General features: G+C 42.2%; 2 protein-coding genes across 3 annotated transcripts in view; one reads left to right on the top strand and one right to left on the bottom strand.

Moving 5' to 3' along the window:
- plxnc1 (plexin C1) overlaps positions 1-3,191 on the top strand; it is a 157,860-nt gene extending 154,669 nt beyond the window's left edge. Inside the window, exon 34 of the mRNA XM_080207165.1 lies at positions 2,670-3,191. Within this exon, the coding sequence (XP_080063291.1) occupies positions 2,670-2,771 (102 nt within the window). The 3' untranslated portion in view covers positions 2,772-3,191. The remainder of the gene's footprint in view (positions 1-2,669) is intronic.
- A 2,786-nt stretch (positions 3,192-5,977) lies between these two features.
- cep83 (centrosomal protein 83) overlaps positions 5,978-19,629 on the bottom strand; it is a 66,220-nt gene continuing 52,568 nt past the window's right edge. For both annotated transcript variants that reach the window (XM_080207163.1, XM_080207164.1), the window contains one exon: positions 5,978-9,782. In XM_080207163.1, the coding sequence (XP_080063289.1) occupies positions 9,681-9,782 (102 nt within the window). In that variant the 3' untranslated portion in view covers positions 5,978-9,680. The remainder of the gene's footprint in view (positions 9,783-19,629) is intronic.

The raw sequence follows: 19,629 nt of genomic DNA, 5'->3' as shown, positions 1-19,629 counted from the left end.
CAGGTCTCGCTGCATTTCTGTACTCTTTATAAGCTTACCCTTTATCATATAACTCCCCCCTACATTACTCTGGCCAAAATGCATCACCTCACATTTATCCGGATTAAACTCCATTTGCCATATATCTGCCCAATATACCAGCCTATCAATATCCCGTTGTATTGCCAGACACTGCTCCTCACTGCCCGCCAATCCAGCCATCTTAGTGTCATCTGCAAATTTGCTGATCACACCACTTACTCCCTCTTCCAAGTCATTTACATATACTACAAAGAGAAGAGGTCCCTGCGACACACCACTAGTGACAGACCTCCAGCGACAGACCTCCAGCTAGAAAAGGACCCCACCACTACTACTCTCTGTCTCCTCTTAGCAAGCCAGTTCTCAACCCATCCAGATACCTGGCCTTGTATCCCATGAGCCTTAATCTTTTCTACCAACCTACCATGAGGGACTTTATCAAATGCCTTACTGAAATCCACATAGACGCCATCAACGGCTTGTCCTTCGTCGACCGTTTTTATCACCTCCTCAAAAAATTCTACCAGATTCGTAAGGCAAGACTTCCCCTTTACAAAGCCATGCTGCGTATCCTTAATCAGATCGCAACGCTCTAAGTGCTCATACATCCTATCCCTAAGAATCCTCTATCAACTTGACTACCACTGACGTCAAACTCACCGGCCTATAGTTACCCGGGTTATCCCTCCTACCCTTTTTAAACAACGGTACCACGTTCGCTATCCTCCAGTCCTCTGGGACCTCACCTGTGTCCAAAGAAGAGACAAAGATTTGCGTCAGAGGCCCAGCAATTTCATCTCTCGCCTCCCTAAGCAGACTAGGATAAATGCCATCAGGCCCTGGAGATTTATCAGTTTTAATGCTACCTAAAAGCCCTAACACTTCTTCCCTCGTAATCGATAGTTCCTTCAATTGGTCTAAAGCTCCCTCGAAGACCGTACCAGACATCAAGCCCCTCTCCTTCGTGAATACCGACGCAACTTATTCATTCAGGACTTCCCCCATTCCCTCGGGCTGTAAGCACAATTTCCCTCCTCTGTCCCTGAGGGGACCGATTTTTCCCCTAGCCACCCTTTTGTTCCTAACATAGGAGTAAAACGCCTTTGGATTTTCCTTAATCCTACCTGCCAAAGCCATTTCATGCCCCCTTTTTGCCCTCCTAACTCCCCTTTTGAGATCCCTCCTACTCTCTCTATACTCCTCCAACGCTCTCTCCGTTCCCAGTTGCTTAAACCTAACATACGCCTCTCGCTTCTTCCTGACCAGGTCCTCAATATCTCTCGTAATCCACGGCTCTCTAAACCTACCTTTCCCATCCTTCCTCCTAACCGGCACATGCCTTTCCTGCACCCATTTCAATTTTCCCTTGAAAGACTCCCACATACCTAACGTGGACTTGCCTTTCAACAGCCTATCCCAGTCTGTATCCCTAAGCTCCTGCCTAATCCGGCTGTATCTAGCCTTCCCTCAATTTAGCACCCTCCCTTTAGGACAGCACTTATCTTTTTCCATTAGTATCCTAAAGTAGACAGAGTTGTGGTCACTATTAGCCACATGTTCACCCACTGCAACTTCAACCACCTGACCTGGCTCATTACCCAGAACTAAATCCAGCCCCTTCTCTAATCGGGCTACCTACACACTGCTCCAATACACATCTTACGAATTCCTCCCCGTCCGAACTCCCGGCTCTAGGCACCTTCCAATCCACCCCAGGGAGATTAAAATCTCCCACTACAACAATCCTGTTCTTCCTACACTTATCCAAAATGTCTCTACATATACCCTCTTCCACTGCCTGCGGGCTGTTGGGCGGCCTGTAGTACACCCCTAGCATAGTAATCGCTCCCTTCCTATTCCTCAACTCCACCTACAGAGACTCAATTCCTAACCCCTCTATATTATCCTCCCTCTGCACCGCTGTGATGTGCTCCCTAACTAACATTGCCACTCCCCCTCCTTTCAACCCTCCCCTGTCATGCCTAAAACACTTATACCCAGGAATATTTATCTGCCAGTCCTGCCCTTCCTTTAACCACGTCTCTGTCACTGCCACCACATCTAAATTCCTCACGAACATTAAGGCCTTAAGTTCATCCATCTTAGCTGTCACACTCCTTGCATTAAAACAGATGCACTGAAGACACTCAGGCCCACTCAGAACCTCCTTCTCCTGGGAGATTTTCCCATCATCTAGACTTACCCTGTCACCCAACTCACTCCCCATCCCAGTCTCTACTGAGCTATCTGTCTCTTCCCCATCCCCCCTCCATATTAGTTGATTCCATATGATTCAAATAAATCCGTTGGACTTTAATCTGGTGTTGTGAGACTTTTTACTTTGCTTGAGCAGGGAGATGCTTCACTCCCAACCATGTATACCCAGGGCTGCTAAGCCTGGTCTGGTCTTTGCTTGGTTTAGAGCTTTTGCCTGAGCCCTAAAGGGTGAGTGCTATAAACCCACAGACTTTTGGGCCTTTTATATTTAAAGTTCATAAAACGTACTGTTATGTTTTACATCTTTTTAACAACACAAAACAAAGAGAACTGCATTTACTCAGTACATCATTAACACTGACTTGGACAGGTTATGTGCTGCACGTTTTATGTAGAGTCAGTTCATGATCACTTCTGAATTTGCTTTACAGTTGAAAAGTAAACTGGAGAATGAAGGTATGCAAGAAATGAGTGAAGGCATTTTAAAAATAAAAGAATATTTTAACAACAAATCAAAGTGTGGATGGGAGTGAACATATGTTCTGGGACAAATACTACAAAAGAGGCAGCCATAAGGGAAAAAAGCAGGAGGTATTTCCTTTTATTGATCCTGCCATCTCTGCTAACGTTAAAGCAAACACTTCAAGCGAGACCAAACCCCAGGAGAAAGGCCCGTTGTCTGCTTTATCCTGCAGCAGCACCACCAGAGAGTTCAAGACTTCCATTGAGGAGCAGCATCGCCTACTTTAGGCTGCTGATGGATGGTGTTGTTGAATCAGAAGTAACAAAACAATTCCTCTAAATTCAGATTTATTTGTGTTGTTTGTTTTTCTGTTGGACAATAATTATGTGAAGATTCCCATTTTGTCTTTTGGAAGTTCTGTATATTTTGACATGTTTACTAAAATCAATTTCTGAAAATAGATAATTGTTCAAAACAATACATTTTTCACATCATAAGACTGCTATTTTTGCTTTAAGAAAAATAACTATGTTACTGTTAAGATCAAAGGTCTATATTTTAAACAATGTGTTTTTGCACAAGTGTTAATTAAAACACAAGTAGAAGAGGTGATGTTTGAATACCAGATGGTCTATCTTTCATCTGTGGCCTTCTCTCCTTTTTAATATTCTACTTTTACTAACAAGAATCACAAACTATGTTTTATTATTGCAACAACAGACTGTGACTAGATATATAGTTATAATTACTGGTTTGTTTGATTGTGTAACTGTATTGTCATACAGTCAGCAATAACCTTTGGTGCATAATGCAATCAATGTAAACAAGCTATCCATACGTGACAGTACAGTTCAGCTATAAATCCTAGCATTAGATACAGCTGCTTACTAAGCATCTATTTTATTTGAAGATCGTGGTTGATCCGAATAACTGAGTGTCCCACATAGCGTCGCTGCTCAGAGTTCAGAGCTGTCCCCCTTCCCCTCTTGCCTCGTGAGAAGGAAGGATTTAATTTGAAAATAAGCTGAAATGGCAGTTAGGATGTAGGATCTTATATACACAGTTAAATTAGAAAAATACCAATTGGTAAATAGTTTAACACAGGCCCAAACTCGGAGTGATTGAAACTGCTAAGAGAAAAAAAAAATTTGCAAACAGCATCATACAGCCACTGCACAAACCTCAATTCCCTACCCTCCCTTCCCAGCCCTTTTGAGTGCTGTGTTGTTGCCCCTGCCCCCTCCCTCGGGTCTCTCTGTACGGGCAGCAGTGACCTCCAGCATCAATGCACCTATTGGTGCCAGCATCCTCCTGTTGTCAATCGCCCATGGGAGATGTTTGCCATTATACCTCATAACTCAGCAACATCCCATGTAATTTTTCAGCATTAATACACATTTTTGCTGTCACTCTGTGTTATTGATTCTCTAACAATTTAATGAGCTTTGATGACATTTCCTGTCACCATTTGCATTGACTGATATTCCTCTGTTGGTAATTGTATTCCAAAAAGTGCTCTATTAATCTTGTTAATTTGTCTTTGTGCCTTTACACACAATTTCATGTTCACTCAAGTATTAGTATGTACATTGCCTCATTAAGACAGTAAATGTGATAAATTACTTTGTTCTATTTCCCAATTCAACTAGAAAATTACAGCAAGTGCAATAAAATTCAACTTGTCTCCCTACAGTTTATCCTATTTTGAGTTTCCTCAATACAATTTCACTGTTCTAGGTATTAACAACATCCAGTCCTTATCAAATACAGCTGAGAGTTTCTAACCGCTCAGTGTACTTTGGTTGAAAAGCAACATTTCCCAATTGTGGCTCTGTGCTGTACCTACATAGTGCTAAATTTTGTGCTTTATGCACCAGGACACCCAGATCCCTCTGTACCAGAGTTTTGAAATCTGTCTCCATTTAAATAATATTCCAATTTTCTATTCTTTCTGCCAAAATGGATATTATCCCACATTATACTCTCATCTTCAAGTTCACTCACTTAAACCTAGCAATATCCCTTGGTAGACTATTTTCCTTTCCCACCTTGGTATCATTGGCTATAGCTACCAAACATTTGATCCCTGCATCCAAGTCAGATATAGATGATAAACAGTTGAGGCTCCAGTACTGATCCTTGTGACATTCCAATTGTCACAGCTTGCCAACCCAGGCTTGAGCTCCTGTAGATCATAAACAGGCTTGCTGCACTCTCGCCCAGATTATTTCACAATAAATCTGTCTGTGAGGTTCATGATGTGTTTAAAATACGTAACCCAGTCCTATAATGGCTTCCCCCTCTCAGAGTCCATTTATGTGACAACATGAATCACATTGGCTTTGTATCCAGGTAGAAATGCTAATTACCCATCCTTTGGAGTCCCAATCCCACTCTATCTTGAAATTAAGTGCAGAGTTTTAAACAGAACTGTTTATAAAACATCACATTCCTAACAATTCCCTTGAACTTGGAGACTATTCATATCAGCACAGGTGCCTTGGTCACTGTTTATGAGTTTGAATATCTTGCACTTTCTTCCCAGTAGGATACCTAGCTCCCCCTTTAATCTAAACATGGAAATCACTCAAGAGATCACAGGACCCCCTTCAGTCCTCCATTTTATCCTGTATTGAAGAGACATCCCAAACTACAGCAATCTTATAAAACCTTGCATTTGTAACAATGGGACCGTTAAGTTACAATCAGGGCATGGGGTCAGTATAATACTTGAAATGTAACAGATAGGATTTTGCCTTGAAGCCAAAACAATTGGTCCGCAAGAGAGACTTGGTGACTGTGGCTCATTTATACTATCAAAGCATTTGAAAATATTCCTGTACTCTGTAAACCAAATAGTTCTTGGTAACAAGACAGATCCTTGGTCATGCTACTAGCACTTCCAGAAGCAGTGATTAACCTCTGCAAATAGCAATGGTTAGTTAACCTTCTGGGAGAATTTTGCATCTATCTCGCGAAGGAATTCACCAATGAAATTTCATATTAAGCCACCCCACCTTTATCATTAACAAGGAAACATCCATGCAGCATATGCCCACAACTATCATTATGTTTACAATCATTCTAAATTACACACTTATTGTACTCTATGTCAAGTAAATGAACATTTTTGTTTGATGCAGACGTGATGGAGTTTACTGCAAAATAGATACAAGAATATGTTGTATTGATTGAAAGATCTGATCTCACTGTACATATCACGCCAAGAGCTAGGTGAGTTGAACATTTGGCAGCCAAACTTCAGTCTCAAATTCAAATAGATCAGGTGGACCTGTTGTCCTGATCTCAGTAGCTATCTTCCCACCAATCAGGGGTCTAAAGTTCTAAAGTGGTCTTTAATGGATCTTTCTAACACTTTGCCCACTCCTGCCACATTATTCAAACCATTTGCCTTAGAGACAGTTTTCAGAATTCCATAATCTGGTGTGATCAGATGTTCAGATTGACAGTGAAACCTTCAATGGGATTGTAATATCCGTTTTATAAACAGAGACGCGTGCATACAACACACAAATACAGACAAGTATTGAAATGTCGATGATTTTTCAAAGTCACTGTACAGTCATACCAATTAAGAATTTAAGTTTTGAATTGTACAAAAACGGTTATCAGAGCATTAGGAATAATAACCAGCATCTTCAATAACTTGTTTTTATTAGGAATAATAATTTATTTTTAAAAAGCTCAAAACAAAATGGTGAGTGACAAACGTGTCAAAAAATAATTTGACACAAGTTAATAATAAATTAAAATGTCAAATTTGGAACAATTATGTATTTAAAAATGAAAATATAATGACTCGATAACACTGCTGCTTCTGTTCTTGGCGAGGGCTTTCTAACTGTGCCAATATGTATTAACCACAGAATGAAGGCCCTAGATTGTGCTTGCAGCTTAATTAATGCAAGTATTTGCAGACACACCACAACACAATTCAGTAGTTGTCGAAATATAAAGAAAGCTGGTAAAGCAGTTCAAAGTAATTTTTAAAATGGATTCAGACAGGCACACACATCATCACAATCAAATAGAGAACATTCTTGAATTTGCAATGCTTTTGTTCATTAAAATTGTATTTGATCCTCTATAGGAATTCCATAATACTCCATTTTCCACTTTGAAAGCTTATTTAAAAGTTTTTTTATTAGTCACAAGTAGGCTTACATTCACACTGCAATGAAGTTACCATGACAATCCCCTAGTCGCCACACTCCAACACCTGTTCGGGAGAATTTAGCATGGACAATGCACTTAATCAACGCGTCTTTTGATCTTGCGGGTCGAACCAAGTAAACAAACTTAAATTACGTTCAGACAAAGAAAAAGGGGGCAGCTCCCCAAAAGGAGGGGGAACAGCCCGAACAGAACTGCGGAAGGAAACCGGAGCACCCGGAGGAAACCCATGCAGACACAGGAAGAACGTGCAAACTCCACAAGCCAGGAATTGAACCCGGATCCCTGGCACTGTGAGGCAGCAGTTCTAACCACAGTGCCGCAGAAAACTTAAACAGAGCAATGTTTCCTTGCATACTGCTGGAGATTTGAGCTTTGGCGAAAGAGCTTTGATTTCTTGTTAAGCTACATTCATAAACTAGACTACTACTGTGGGTTCATATGTGTGTGTTATAGCTCCATGGTTTGCAGGAACAATTCGATTTAGCCAGGAATCTCCAAAGTGGTGCCTTTTTGCTTCAAGCTAACTTAAATAAGTCGAGGAATAAGCAAGTTTTATTCCTGTTAAAAACTCACTTTTCTCCCTTTCAACTCTCCTCCATTCCATCGAATTCCCATTGTTTTAGATTTGGGAATTATAAAAATCTCTTAAGCATTCACTGAACATCTGGAATCTGATCTTCTTCCTTTTTCGTTTCAATTATAATTTCAAAGGCCCTTTTTGAACTTCCTCTTGCAGAGTAAACAGAACCAAACAAGTTTAGTAAAGCTGGCAAAAAGGGAGCAGAATTCCAGAAATGAAGCCTGACCACTACTATATTCTGAAAGAGAAAATAAATTCATATTTTGGGTGGGACAGTTTTTCTGCTACGATGAAAGTTAACACATGAAACAAAATCCCAGCTTTCTTTAGAAAAACCATAACAAAGGAACAACGGGGACAGGAGGGAACCTCTACTCCATTTACCATTCAACCAACATCATAGCTCATCTGTATTTCAATTCAATTTTCTTGCCTCTGCTCTGTTTTCTTTGATATTCATATCAACCAAAATCGATTAAAATCTATCAGTGACCTTGCAAATTATTATTGAGTCAATGGGCAAGGGGGGTTCGTAAGTGAGTTCCAGGTTCTATTATCTTCTGTGTGACTGAACTTCGAGTGGTAATCATGAAAATGTTGAAAAGGGCAACTCCTATTATTAAACAGCAAACACCCAAAATGGTTAAATAATCAACTCACCAAAGGCCATTGTTGCGTAGATCACAGATGCTAGAGAATTGGGATTAAGATGTGGGGATTAAGGAAACAGAACTGGAAGTATAGGAAAATGCCCATAACATCCCAGGTGTGAAATATATTTTCAGAGCTCCATGTCATAAATTCCAACATTACCTTTCCTGCAGCATATAGCTGAATAAACAGATCATTATCAATTTGGCAGACTGAGATTAGTGGGTACTGTAAGCATCAGTGCTTGGGACCCAGCTATGCACTAATTTTGATGTTTACTGGTAACACAAAACTTGGTGGGGATGAGATGTGAGGAGGATGAAAGAGGTTTCGAGGGGATTTAGACAAATGAGTGGGCAAGCGCGTGGCCGATGGAATACAACATGGAAAAATGTGAACTTCTTCATATAGGTAGGAAAAACTGAAATGCAGTGTATTTCTTAAATGGGAGAGATTGGAAAGTGTTGATGTCCAAAGGGACCTGGGTGTCATTGAAAATTAACATTCACGTGCAACAAGCAAGGCAAATGGTATGTTAGCCTTTATTGCAAGGGGATTGGAGTGCAGGAATAAGGAAGTCATGTTGTTAAAGAGTCTTGGTGAGACTACACTTGGAGTACTATGTGCAGTTTTGGTCTCCTTACCTAAGAAAGGATACTCTGGGCACAAGGAGTGCAATGAAAATTCACCAGACTAATCCGTGGTATGGCAGAATTGAGGAAAAATTAAGGAGCTTTCCCTAGAAGTTAGCAAAATGAGGGATGATCTGATTGAAGTTTATACAGGGTAGATGCAGGAAGAATGTTTCCCCTGGTTGAGGGGTTCGAGAACCAGGGGACACAGTCTCAGAATAACAGACAGGCCATTTAGCACTGAGATGAGGAGGAATTCATTCACTCAGAGGGTGGCAAATCTTTGGAATTTTCTACCATAGAGAGCTGTGGAGGCTCAGCCACTAAGTCTGTTCAAAGCAGAGGTCAGGAGATACCTAGATACCAACGACATTAAGTGATATAGTGCTGCAGGAAGAAGGCATTGAGGTAGATCAGCTCTGATCTACTTAAATGGCGGAGTAAACGCGAGGAACTGAATGGTCTTCTCACTTCTATATTCTAAATATAGACTTCCCAAAATGCTGTCACTGTTTCATTTTCCTTTGAACTTCTACAAGTGCAGAATCATCAGAAAAATGGCAGAATGTCTCCTTAACAATATCATCACTAAGTTTTGTACATGAGATAGAAATGAGGTGAAATAACTGTAGACTTTTTGTGAGATATCATTACAGTTCAGCCAATCTACGGACTGCAGTGCACATAGAATCAAATCAGAACTTTTTCAAGGCACAAGAAGCTATTTGTAAAAACACTGTGATGTGTTATGTAAACATGCTATGTATAGCTTGCTCAACCTGTGGAGAATTCTTTCCAAATTCAAAACTGTGCAATAGTTGGCAACAATAAATGATCACAAGTCAAGAAGAGCAGAACTAATCCAAAGATTTTTGAAGTCTCATACAAAGTGCATCCTCACATGGCCGTGAACATCTGATCAATCCAGAGCACCAAGTTCTTGTAACTGCTGTTTCTGATTAGTCTCCAGTTCCTCCAGTCGCTTGCGGAGCAGGCACAGCTCTCTTTGATGCTGCTCTTCCTTAAAGGGAAAATGTTATTCAATTTTTAAAAAGTGTACAATTATGAAACATTGGTTAAGACCTTCAAAAGATGATGTAATTCACTTTATTGTGCTTAAATAGTCATCTAAATCAATTAGCTCACTAAAAGAACTAAAATTACCTACTCCAATTTGAGACAAATGACACCTTCACATACAGTCTCAACTTTAGGAAACTTTCATTCAGTAATGCCACATTATCTAGGAGGTTAACAAGACAGAAAAACAGGGATGCCCGTTTTACTAAGTACTACCTCTGCTTTCAAAACTGGCAAGAGATTTTTGTTAGCCAAGGATTTTAAGGGATATGAAGCAAAGTTGGTTAACTGGGTTGAAGTGCAGATCATTAGTCATCAAAGCTGATCCATACCTCCATCAGGAGCTAAGTGGCTTACTCCCATTCCCACATTTCTATCGCCAAAACATGATCTTCCCTTTCCTGCACTATATGAAAGTGGCTTCTCTCCTCAAAGTTACGTTCAATCTGTTCAAGCACTAATAAGCAGCATAAATGTCAACAAAAACTCCACAAACATAAGAACATAAGAAAAAGGAGCAGGAGTAGGCCATCTAGCCCTTCGAGCCTGCCTTGCCATTCAATAAGATCATGGCTGATCTGAAAGTGGTTCAGTTCCACTTACCCGCCTGCTCCCCCTAACCCTTAATTCCCTTATCAATCAGAAATCTATCTACCCGTGGCTTAAACATATTCAACGAGGTAGCCTCCACCACTTCAATGGGCAGAGAATTCCAGAGATTCACTACCCTCTGAGAGAAGAAATTCCTCCTCAACTCTGTTCTAAACTGAACCCCCCCCCCATTATTTTGAGGCTGTGTCCTCTAGGTCTTGTTTCCTTTCTAAGCGGAAAGAATCTCTCTACCTCTACACTATCTAGCCCCTTCATTATCTTGTGAGTCTCTATAAGATCACCCCTCAGCCTTCTAAACTCCAACGAGTACAGGCCCAATCTATTCAATCTCTCCTCATAAGCTAACCCCCTCATCTCCGGTATCAACCTGGTGAACCTTCTCTGCACTCCCTCCAAGGCCAATATATCTTTTCGCAAATAAGGGGACCAAAATTGCACACAGTACTCTAGTTGCGGCCTCACCACTACCTTGTACAACTGTAGTAAGACCCCCCTGCTTTTATATTCTAATCCCAACATGTCTGAATAAATGTAAGAAACAAGGCTTGGTGAATAAATATTTCCTTTATAAACCAAATGAACTATTAACTTGCTTTAAGCTGCAGGGACTATTTGTATAATTAATAATGGCTAATGACCATCAATCCCAAGAGTCACTTTCTCTTGTATAACAAACAACTCTAGCAAAGATTTAACATAAATGTCAGATATCTACCTCTTCTGCCACATGCAGGGTGACCTCTCAAAAAAAAAACTCCTCACTCTTTTGGGAACATTGGAACTCCATAAGAAATAATTGCAGGAATTGGGCACGAAGGCAGCCACAGTTCTCCCCCTATCCGCCAACTCCCACTTTTAATCTTGATTCCAATCTTCCATCCAATCCCGATTCCATTAGAATCCAAACATCTATGATCTCAGCCATAAATAAACTGGAGTAGACCTAGCTCGCATTAAGCTGATGTTTCTCTACACCCTAGCTATGACTCTAACACTACATTCTGCACTCTCTTGTTTCCTTCTCTATAAATGCTTTGTCTGTGCAGCGCGGAAGAAACAATACATTTCACTGCATAGTAATACATTTAATAATAATAAATCAAATCAAAAATCTGAATGGAACAATTTCTCAACCTTGAATGACCCTATACTCTCTGGGGTTTTAGGTGAATGAGAAGATGATCTCATTGAAACATGTAAGATTCTGAGAAAGTCTCTCCTTGGCTGGAAAGTCTTATTCTGAGACTATTCATTACCTTAACCCTAGATTCGCCTGCCATTGGAACATCTCAGCATCTACCCTGCCAAACTCTCTTAGAATCTTACATGTTTCAATGAGATCACCTTCTCATTCATCTAAAACTCCACTGACCACAAGGTAATTCTTAACCTCGTCTCACAAGACAAATCTTTTATCCCAGGGATCAATCTAGTGAACCTCTGTTGTGCCCCCTGTAAGGAAATGATATCCTACCCTGGGTTGAGAGATCAAAACCACATACAGCACCCCAGCTATGTTGTCACCATTGTTCTATACAAATGCAGCAAAACTTTCTCACTTTTGTACTTCGGCCGTCTTTGCAATAAATGCCAACATACCATTTGCCTTCTAATTGCTCGCTGTACCTACATGTAACCTCTATGTGTCATGAACAGGGACAAACAATCTTTCAACAGCAACATTTCATGTGTTTGGTACTGTTTTATAAAAATATGCTTTACCATTTTTCATGCAAAAGTGCATAACTTCCTCTTACCCCTGATTATACCCTATCTACTACTTTCTCTTCCGCATACCATTGATGGCCCTTTGCAGATCCCTGGGCTCAGGTTTTCACCAAGTCTTGGAAAAAGATGTTGTATACACATTTCTGACAGATCCTATTTTCACCAGTCAGAGCAAGGGGCTGGGATTTGATTCACCAATGGGAAACCTAGACTCAGCAGGTCATTTCAGCTCAATGCTCAGTTTAAACAGACCCTATTTTCACCAATAGAAAGGGCACAGAAGTTATGACTTTATAAGAGCAGTCGTAAGTGCTGTTTAGGTGGGAGGAGGTGGGTGGGGGAAGAAAAGCTGTTGAACTGTTGTCCGGGTGCTCCGGTTTCCTCCCACAGTCCAAAGATGTTAGGTTGATGGGCCGTGCTAAAATACTCCTAAGTGTCAGGAGGACTGGCAGAGTAAATACATGGGGTTATGTGTGAGACTGTGGTTAGTGTAGACTTGATAGACTGAATGGCCTCCTTCTGCAGTATAGGGATTCTATGATTCTATGTAAAGTTGTAAAGTTATTTAAATGTCCAGCCCTTTAAAAATTGAAGAAAACCAATCTGTGTCAGAAGACAAAAAATGCAAACTGTAAAGTTCTTAAAATCTCCAACATTATTCTTTTTTAAAGGTTGCATGTGTCAGCGAGAGTAGAAATAAATCTGTTCCAGCAATTACAATAGTTGTTTTTTGGCATAACCCTAAGGCCTATTATTATAAATGCTTGGTTGTGTTCCACAAACTGCCACAGCAATCACCTGTTCCCCATATATCTGAAAGAGAGAGATATGGGAACACCATAATACATCTGCTGCTTTTGTCTTTCCAGGTGGAAAGTTTGGAAGTTGCTATCAAGGGAACCATGGTAAGTTTTGCAGTGTATCTTGTACCTAGTACACACCGCTGCATTGGTGATGATGGAAGTGAATATGGTGAATGGGATGTCAATCAAGTTGGCTGCTTTGTCTTGGATGGTGTCGAGTTTTGCTGGAGTTGCACTGGTAAGTACAGCATATTTCATCATACTCCTGATTTGTGCCTTGTGGATGGTGGACAAGCTTTCAGACACATGGATTGAGCAGGGACAGGAATGGCTGTTGCAGGTTCCAGGGTTTAGATGTTTCAGTAAGATCAGGGAAGGTGGTAAAAGAGGGGGAGGTATGGCATTCTTAGTCAAGGACAGTATTACGGTGGTAGGAAGAACATTTGATGAGGACTTGTCTACTGAGGTAGTATGGGCTGAGATTAGAAACAGAAAAGGAGAGGTCACCCTGTTGGGAGTTTTCTATATGTCTCCGAAAACTTCCAGAGATGTAGAGGAAAGGATTGCAAAGATGATTCTGGCTAGGAGCAAAAGTAACAGGGTAGTTGTTATGGAGGACTTTAATTTTACAAATATTGACTGGAAACGCTACGGTTCGAGTACTTTAGATGAGTCAGTTTTTGTCCAATGTGTGCAGGAGGGTTTCCTAACACAGTATGTAGATAAACCAATAAGAGGCGAGGCCACATTGGATGAACCAGGCCAGGTGTCAGATTTGGAGGTAGATGAGCACTTTGGTGATAGTGACCACAGTTCAGTTACGTTTACTTTAGCAATGGAAAGGGATAGGTATATACCGCAGGGCAAGAGTTATAGCTGGGGGAAAGGAAATTATAATGCAATTAGGCAAGATTTAGGATGCATTGGATGAGGAAGAAATCTGCAGGGGATGAGCACAATTGAAACGTAGAGCTTGTTCAAGGAACAACTACTGCGTGTCCTTGAGAAGTATGTACCTGTCAAACAGGGAGGAAGTGGTTGAACGAGGGAACCATGGTTTACTAAAGAAGTTGAATCTCTTGTGAAGAGGAAAAAGACTTATGTAAAGATGAGACATGAAGGCTCAGTTAGGGCACTTGAGAGTTAAAAGTTAACCAGGAAGGACCTAAAGAGAGAGCTAAGAAGAACCAGGAGGAGCCATGAGAAGTCTTTGGCAGGTAGGATTAAGGAAAACCCTAAAGCCTTCTATAGGTATGTCAGGAATAAAAGAATGGCTAGGTAAGATTAGGGCCGGTCAAAGACAGTAGTGGGAAGTTTGCATGGAGTCCGAAGAGACAGGAGAGGCGCTAAATGAATATTTTTCGTCAGTATTCACACAGGAAAAAGACAATGTTGTCAAAGAGAATACTGAGATGCAGGTTATTAAACTAGACGGATTTGAGGTTCATAAGGAGGAGGTGTTAGCAATCCTGGAAAGTGTGAAAATAAGTAAGACCCCTGGGCCAGATGGGATTTATCCTAGGATTGTCTGGAAAGCTAGGGAGGAGACTGCAGAACCTTTGGCTTAGATCTTTATGTCGTCATTGTCTACAGGAATAGTACCAGAAGACTGGATGATAGCAAATGTTGTCCCTTTGTTCAAGAAGGGGAGTAGAGACAACCCTGGTAATTATAGACCAGTTAACCTTACTTATGTTGTGGGCAAAATTTTGGAAAGAACGATAAAAGGTAGGATTTATAATCTTCTAGAAAGAAACAATTTGATTAGGGATAGTCAATACGATTTTGTGAAGGGTGAGTCATGCCTCACAAACTTATTGAGTTCTTTGAGAAGATGACCAAAGAGGTGGATACGGGTAAAGCAGATGATGTGGTATATATGGATTTCAGTAAAGCATTTGACAAGGTTCCTCACGGTAAGCTATTGCAGAAAATATGGAGGCATGGGATTGAGGGTGATCTTGCAGTTTGGATCAGAAATTGTTGGTGAAAGAATGTCATGATGTGGATATGCTGGCGCTGGACTGGGGTGAACACAGTAAAAAGTCTGACAACACCAGGTTTAAGTCCAACTGATTTATTTGATAATAAACTCACAAGCTTTCGGGGTTTGTCCCTTCATCAGGTGAATGGAGAGTTCTGACCTCAGACAGAGCATATAAAGCACAGACACTTTACAGATTACTGATTAGAATCCGAATCTTTACACCTAACCTGCTGTTCAAGTCCTGAAGTGGCCGACAATGTGACTGGAAGGAGCACTGATCACAGGTTAATGAGATGGTTAACCCCCGTGACTTGCCTGGGTTTGCAAAACCTCACTTACTGTACTGTCTGGAGACAATACACATCTCTCTAACCTGTGATCAGTGCTCCTTCCACTCACATTGTCGGCCACTTTAGGATTTGAACAGCAGGTTAGGTGTAAAGATTCGCATTCTAATCAGTAATCTGTAAACTGTCTGTGCTTTATATGCTCTGTCTGAGGCCAGAACTCTCCATTCACCTGACGAAGGGACAAACCCCGAAAGCTTGTGAGTTTACTATCAAATAAATCGGTTGGACTTAAACCTGGTGTTGTCAGACTTTTTACTGTGTAGCTGAAAGAAGACAGAGGGTTGTGGTTGATGGGAAATGTTCATAGAACATAGAACACTACAGCACAAACAGGCCCTTCGGCCCACAAGTTGCGCCGATCACATCAATACCTACCAATCCATAGACCTATCTATAACCCCCAATCCCATTAAATCCCATATACTCATCCAGAAGTCTTTTAAAAGACCCCAGCGAGTTCGCCTCCACCACCACTGACGGCAGCCGATTCCATTCACTCACCACCCTCTGAGTGAAAAACTTACCCCTAATGTCACCTCTGTACTTGCCTCCCTGCACCTTATATCTGTGTCCTCTCGTAGCGACCATTTCAAGCCGGGGAAATAGCCTCTGAGAATCCACCCTATCTATTCCTCTCAACATTTTATAAACCTCTATCAGGTCGCCTCTCAACCTTCGTCTCTCCAGGGAGAAGAGTCCCAGCTCCCTCAACCTATCTCCATAAGGCATGCCTCCCAATCCAGGCAACATCCTTCTAAATCTCCTCTGTACCCTTTCAATAGTTTCTACGTCCTTCCTATAGTGAGGCGACCAGAACTGCGCACAGTACTCCAAGTGGGGCCTGACAAGGGACTTATAAAGTTGCAGCATTACCTCCCGACTCCTAAACTCAATCCCTCGATTAATGAAGGCCAGTACACCGTACGCCCTCTTGACCACATCCTCCACCTGCGAGGCCGATTTAAGAGTCCTGTGGACCCGGACCCCAAGATCCTTCTGCTCTTCAACACTGCTAAGACTCCTACCCTTGATAGTGTACTCGTTCATCCTGGAGTTCAGTTACCAGTGGACTGCAAGGATCTGTTTTGGGGCTACTGCTGTTTGTCACTTTTATAAATGACCTGGATGAGGGCATACAAGGGTGGGTTAGTAAATTTGCAGATGACACTAAAATCAGTGGAGTTGTGGACAGTGTGGAAGGATGGGAACCGAGTGTAGGGTGTCGAAATTTGCTGATGACACCAAGATTGGGGGAACAGCAAATTGTGCGGAGGGTGTGGAGAGTCTACAGAAGGATCTAGGTAGGCTGGGCGAATGGGCCAGGAAATGGCAAATGGAATTTAATGTTGGCAAGTGCAAGGTGGTCCACTTTGGTAGGAATAATGGTAGGAAGGATTATTACTTACGTGGCGAAAAACTGCAGCAGGCGATGGTGCAGAGGGACCTAGGGGTCCTTGTGCATGAGTCGCAAAAACCCAGCTTGCAGGTGCAGCAGGTGGTCAGGAAGGAGAATGGGATGCTGGCCTTCATAGCGAGGGGGATTGAATATAAAAGTAGGGAGGTCTTGCTGCGGCTGTATAGGGCATTGGTGAGGCCGCAGCTGGAGTACTGTGTGCAGTTTTGGGCGCCGTACTTACGCAAGGATATTTTGGCCTTGGAGGGAGTGCAGAGGAGGTTTACTAGGCTGATGCCGGAGTTGAGGGGGTTGAGCTATGAGGAGAGGCTGAATAAACTAGGCTTGTACTCGTTAGAGTTTAGAAGAATGAGGGGAGATCTCATTGAGACATATAAGATGATGAATGGGATGGATAGGATAGAGGTGGAGAGACTCTTCCCGCTCAGAAAGGATAGTAGGACTAGGGGGCACAGCCTCAAGATAAAGGGGGGGCGGTTTAGAATGGAGTTGAGGAGGAACTTCTTCACTCAAAGGGTGGTGAATCTCTGGAATTCTCTGCCCGTTGAAGTGGTGGAGGCTACCTCGCTAAATATTTTTAAGACGCAGGTTGATGGGTTTTTGATAAGAGAGGGGATTAAGGGTTATGGGGAGAGGGCGGGAATGTGGAACTGAGTCACGACAGATCAGCCATGATCTTATTGAATGGCAGGGCAGGCTCGAAGGGCTAGATGGCCTACTCCTGCTCCTATTTCTCATGTTCTTATGTTGCAGGTTACAGAGGGACATATATTTCTTACGTTCTTATGTTCTTATAAGCTGCAGAGCTGGGATAAGAGGTGGCAAATGGAGTTTAATGCAGAAAAGTGTGAGGTGATTCTCTTTGGAAGGAGTAACAGGAATACAGAGTACTGGGCTAATGGTAAGATACTTGGTAGTGTAGATGAGCACAGAGATCTCAGTGTCCATGTGCATAGATCCCTGAAAGTTGGCACCCAGGTTGATAGGATTGTTAAGAAGGCGTACAGTGTGTTAGCTTTTATTGGTAAAGGGATTGAGTTTTGGAGCCATGATGTCATGTTGCAGCTGTATAAAACTCTGGTGCCGCTGCACTTGGAATATTGTGTACACTTCTGGTCGCCGCATTATAGAAACGATGTGGAAGCATTGGAAAGGGTGCAGAGGAGATTTACCAGGATGTTGCCTGGTATGGTGGGAAGGTCTTATGAGGAAAGGCTGAGTGACTTGAGGATACAAAGAACAAAAACAGCCCGGGGAACAGGCCCTTCAGCCCAACGAGCCCGCACCGCCATTTTAACATTACCAGCCTCCCCCCCCCCTCCACCCATGACCCTTATCTATTGTTTATGGCATTCCACACTGAGAGAAACTAATTTAGGGGCAATTTATTGCCTCCAATCAGCCTAATAGCACACCTTTGGGGTGCAGGAGGAAACTGGAGCACCCGGAGAAAACCCACGCAAGCACGGGGAGAATGCGCAAACTCCCACAGACACTGGCCCAAATCCATGTGTCTGCACAGCAAACTGTGATAGTCACTGAGCTGTCGTGTTGCCCAGCATCTGGTCCAGTTTAAGCACACACTAACGACATGAAGCACTAGGCTACTCTCGAACATTCAAGACCAGCCCAAGTACGACCCATTGCGTGTATGCCCCTCGTTGGACAACAAAGCGGACCGACTTAAAACCTGTGAATTAAAAGAGAAAAACATTATTATCATACCACATCCTTTTACATTACCAGGGACGTCCCAATGCTAACGAACCTTATTTAAAACAATCTCCTATATCCTCCCATCTCCAATCTACTCATGTGCCTAAGTTACTCTTAAACAATTCTAGCGTGCCTGCCTCCACCACCTTACTTGGCAGAGCATTCCATACCCCCACTACCCTGTGTGTGAAAAATCTCCCTCTAATATCTGTGTTATACCTCTCCCCCCTCACCTTAAGCCCGTGGCCCCTCGTACTGTGTGTCATACATAGGAAATCGCTTACCTCTATTCACTCTATCTATAGCCTTCACAATCTTATATACCTCTATTAGATCCCCCCTCAGTCGTCGTCTTTCAAGGGAAAACGGCCCCAATTTGCTCAATCTTTCCTCATAACCCAGTCCTTCCATACCAGGCAACATCCTGGTAAACCTCCTCTGCACTCTCTCCAGAGTCTCCACATCCTTCCGGTAGTAAGGCGACCAGAACTGGACGCAGTACTCTAAATGCGGCCTAACCAACGTTCTACACAACTGCAACATTAGACTCCAGCTCTTATATGCCATACCTCTTCCTATAAAGGCTAACATACCATAGGCTTTCTTCACAACCTTCTCCACTTGTACTGCCACCTTCAAAGACTTGTGCACTTGCACCCCCAGGTCCCGCTGCGTTTCTATACTCTTTATAGGCTTACCCTTTATCATATAATTCCCCCCTACGTTATTCCGGCCAAAATGCATCACCTCACATTTATCAGGATTGAAGTCCATTTGCCATATATCTGCCCAATATACCAGCCTATCAATATCCCGTTGTATTGCCAGACACTGCTCCTCACTGCCCAGCAATCCAGCCATTTTAGTGTCATCTGCAAATTTGCTGATCACACCACTTACAAGTCATTTATATATACTACAAAGAGAAAAGGTCTCAGTACTGAGCCCTGCAGCACACCACTAGTGACAGACCTCCAGCTAGAAAAGGACCCCTCCACTACTACTCTCTGTCTCCTCTTAGCAAGCCAGTTCGCAACCCATCTAGATACCTGGCCTTGTATCCCATGAGCCTTAATCTTTTCTACCAACCTACCATAAGGGACTTTGTCAAACTTCTTACTGAAACTTCAGTACTGATGTTTTCATTAGAGAGAATAAGGTTAAGAGGTGACTTAATG

Source organism: Carcharhinus amblyrhynchos, chromosome 19, assembly GCF_965287045.1.
Source record: "Carcharhinus amblyrhynchos chromosome 19, sCarAmb.v2.hapA, whole genome shotgun sequence".
In the NCBI taxonomy this organism is placed as follows: Eukaryota; Metazoa; Chordata; class Chondrichthyes; order Carcharhiniformes; family Carcharhinidae; genus Carcharhinus; species Carcharhinus amblyrhynchos.
This window is presented reverse-complemented; position numbering and strand designations above follow the sequence as displayed.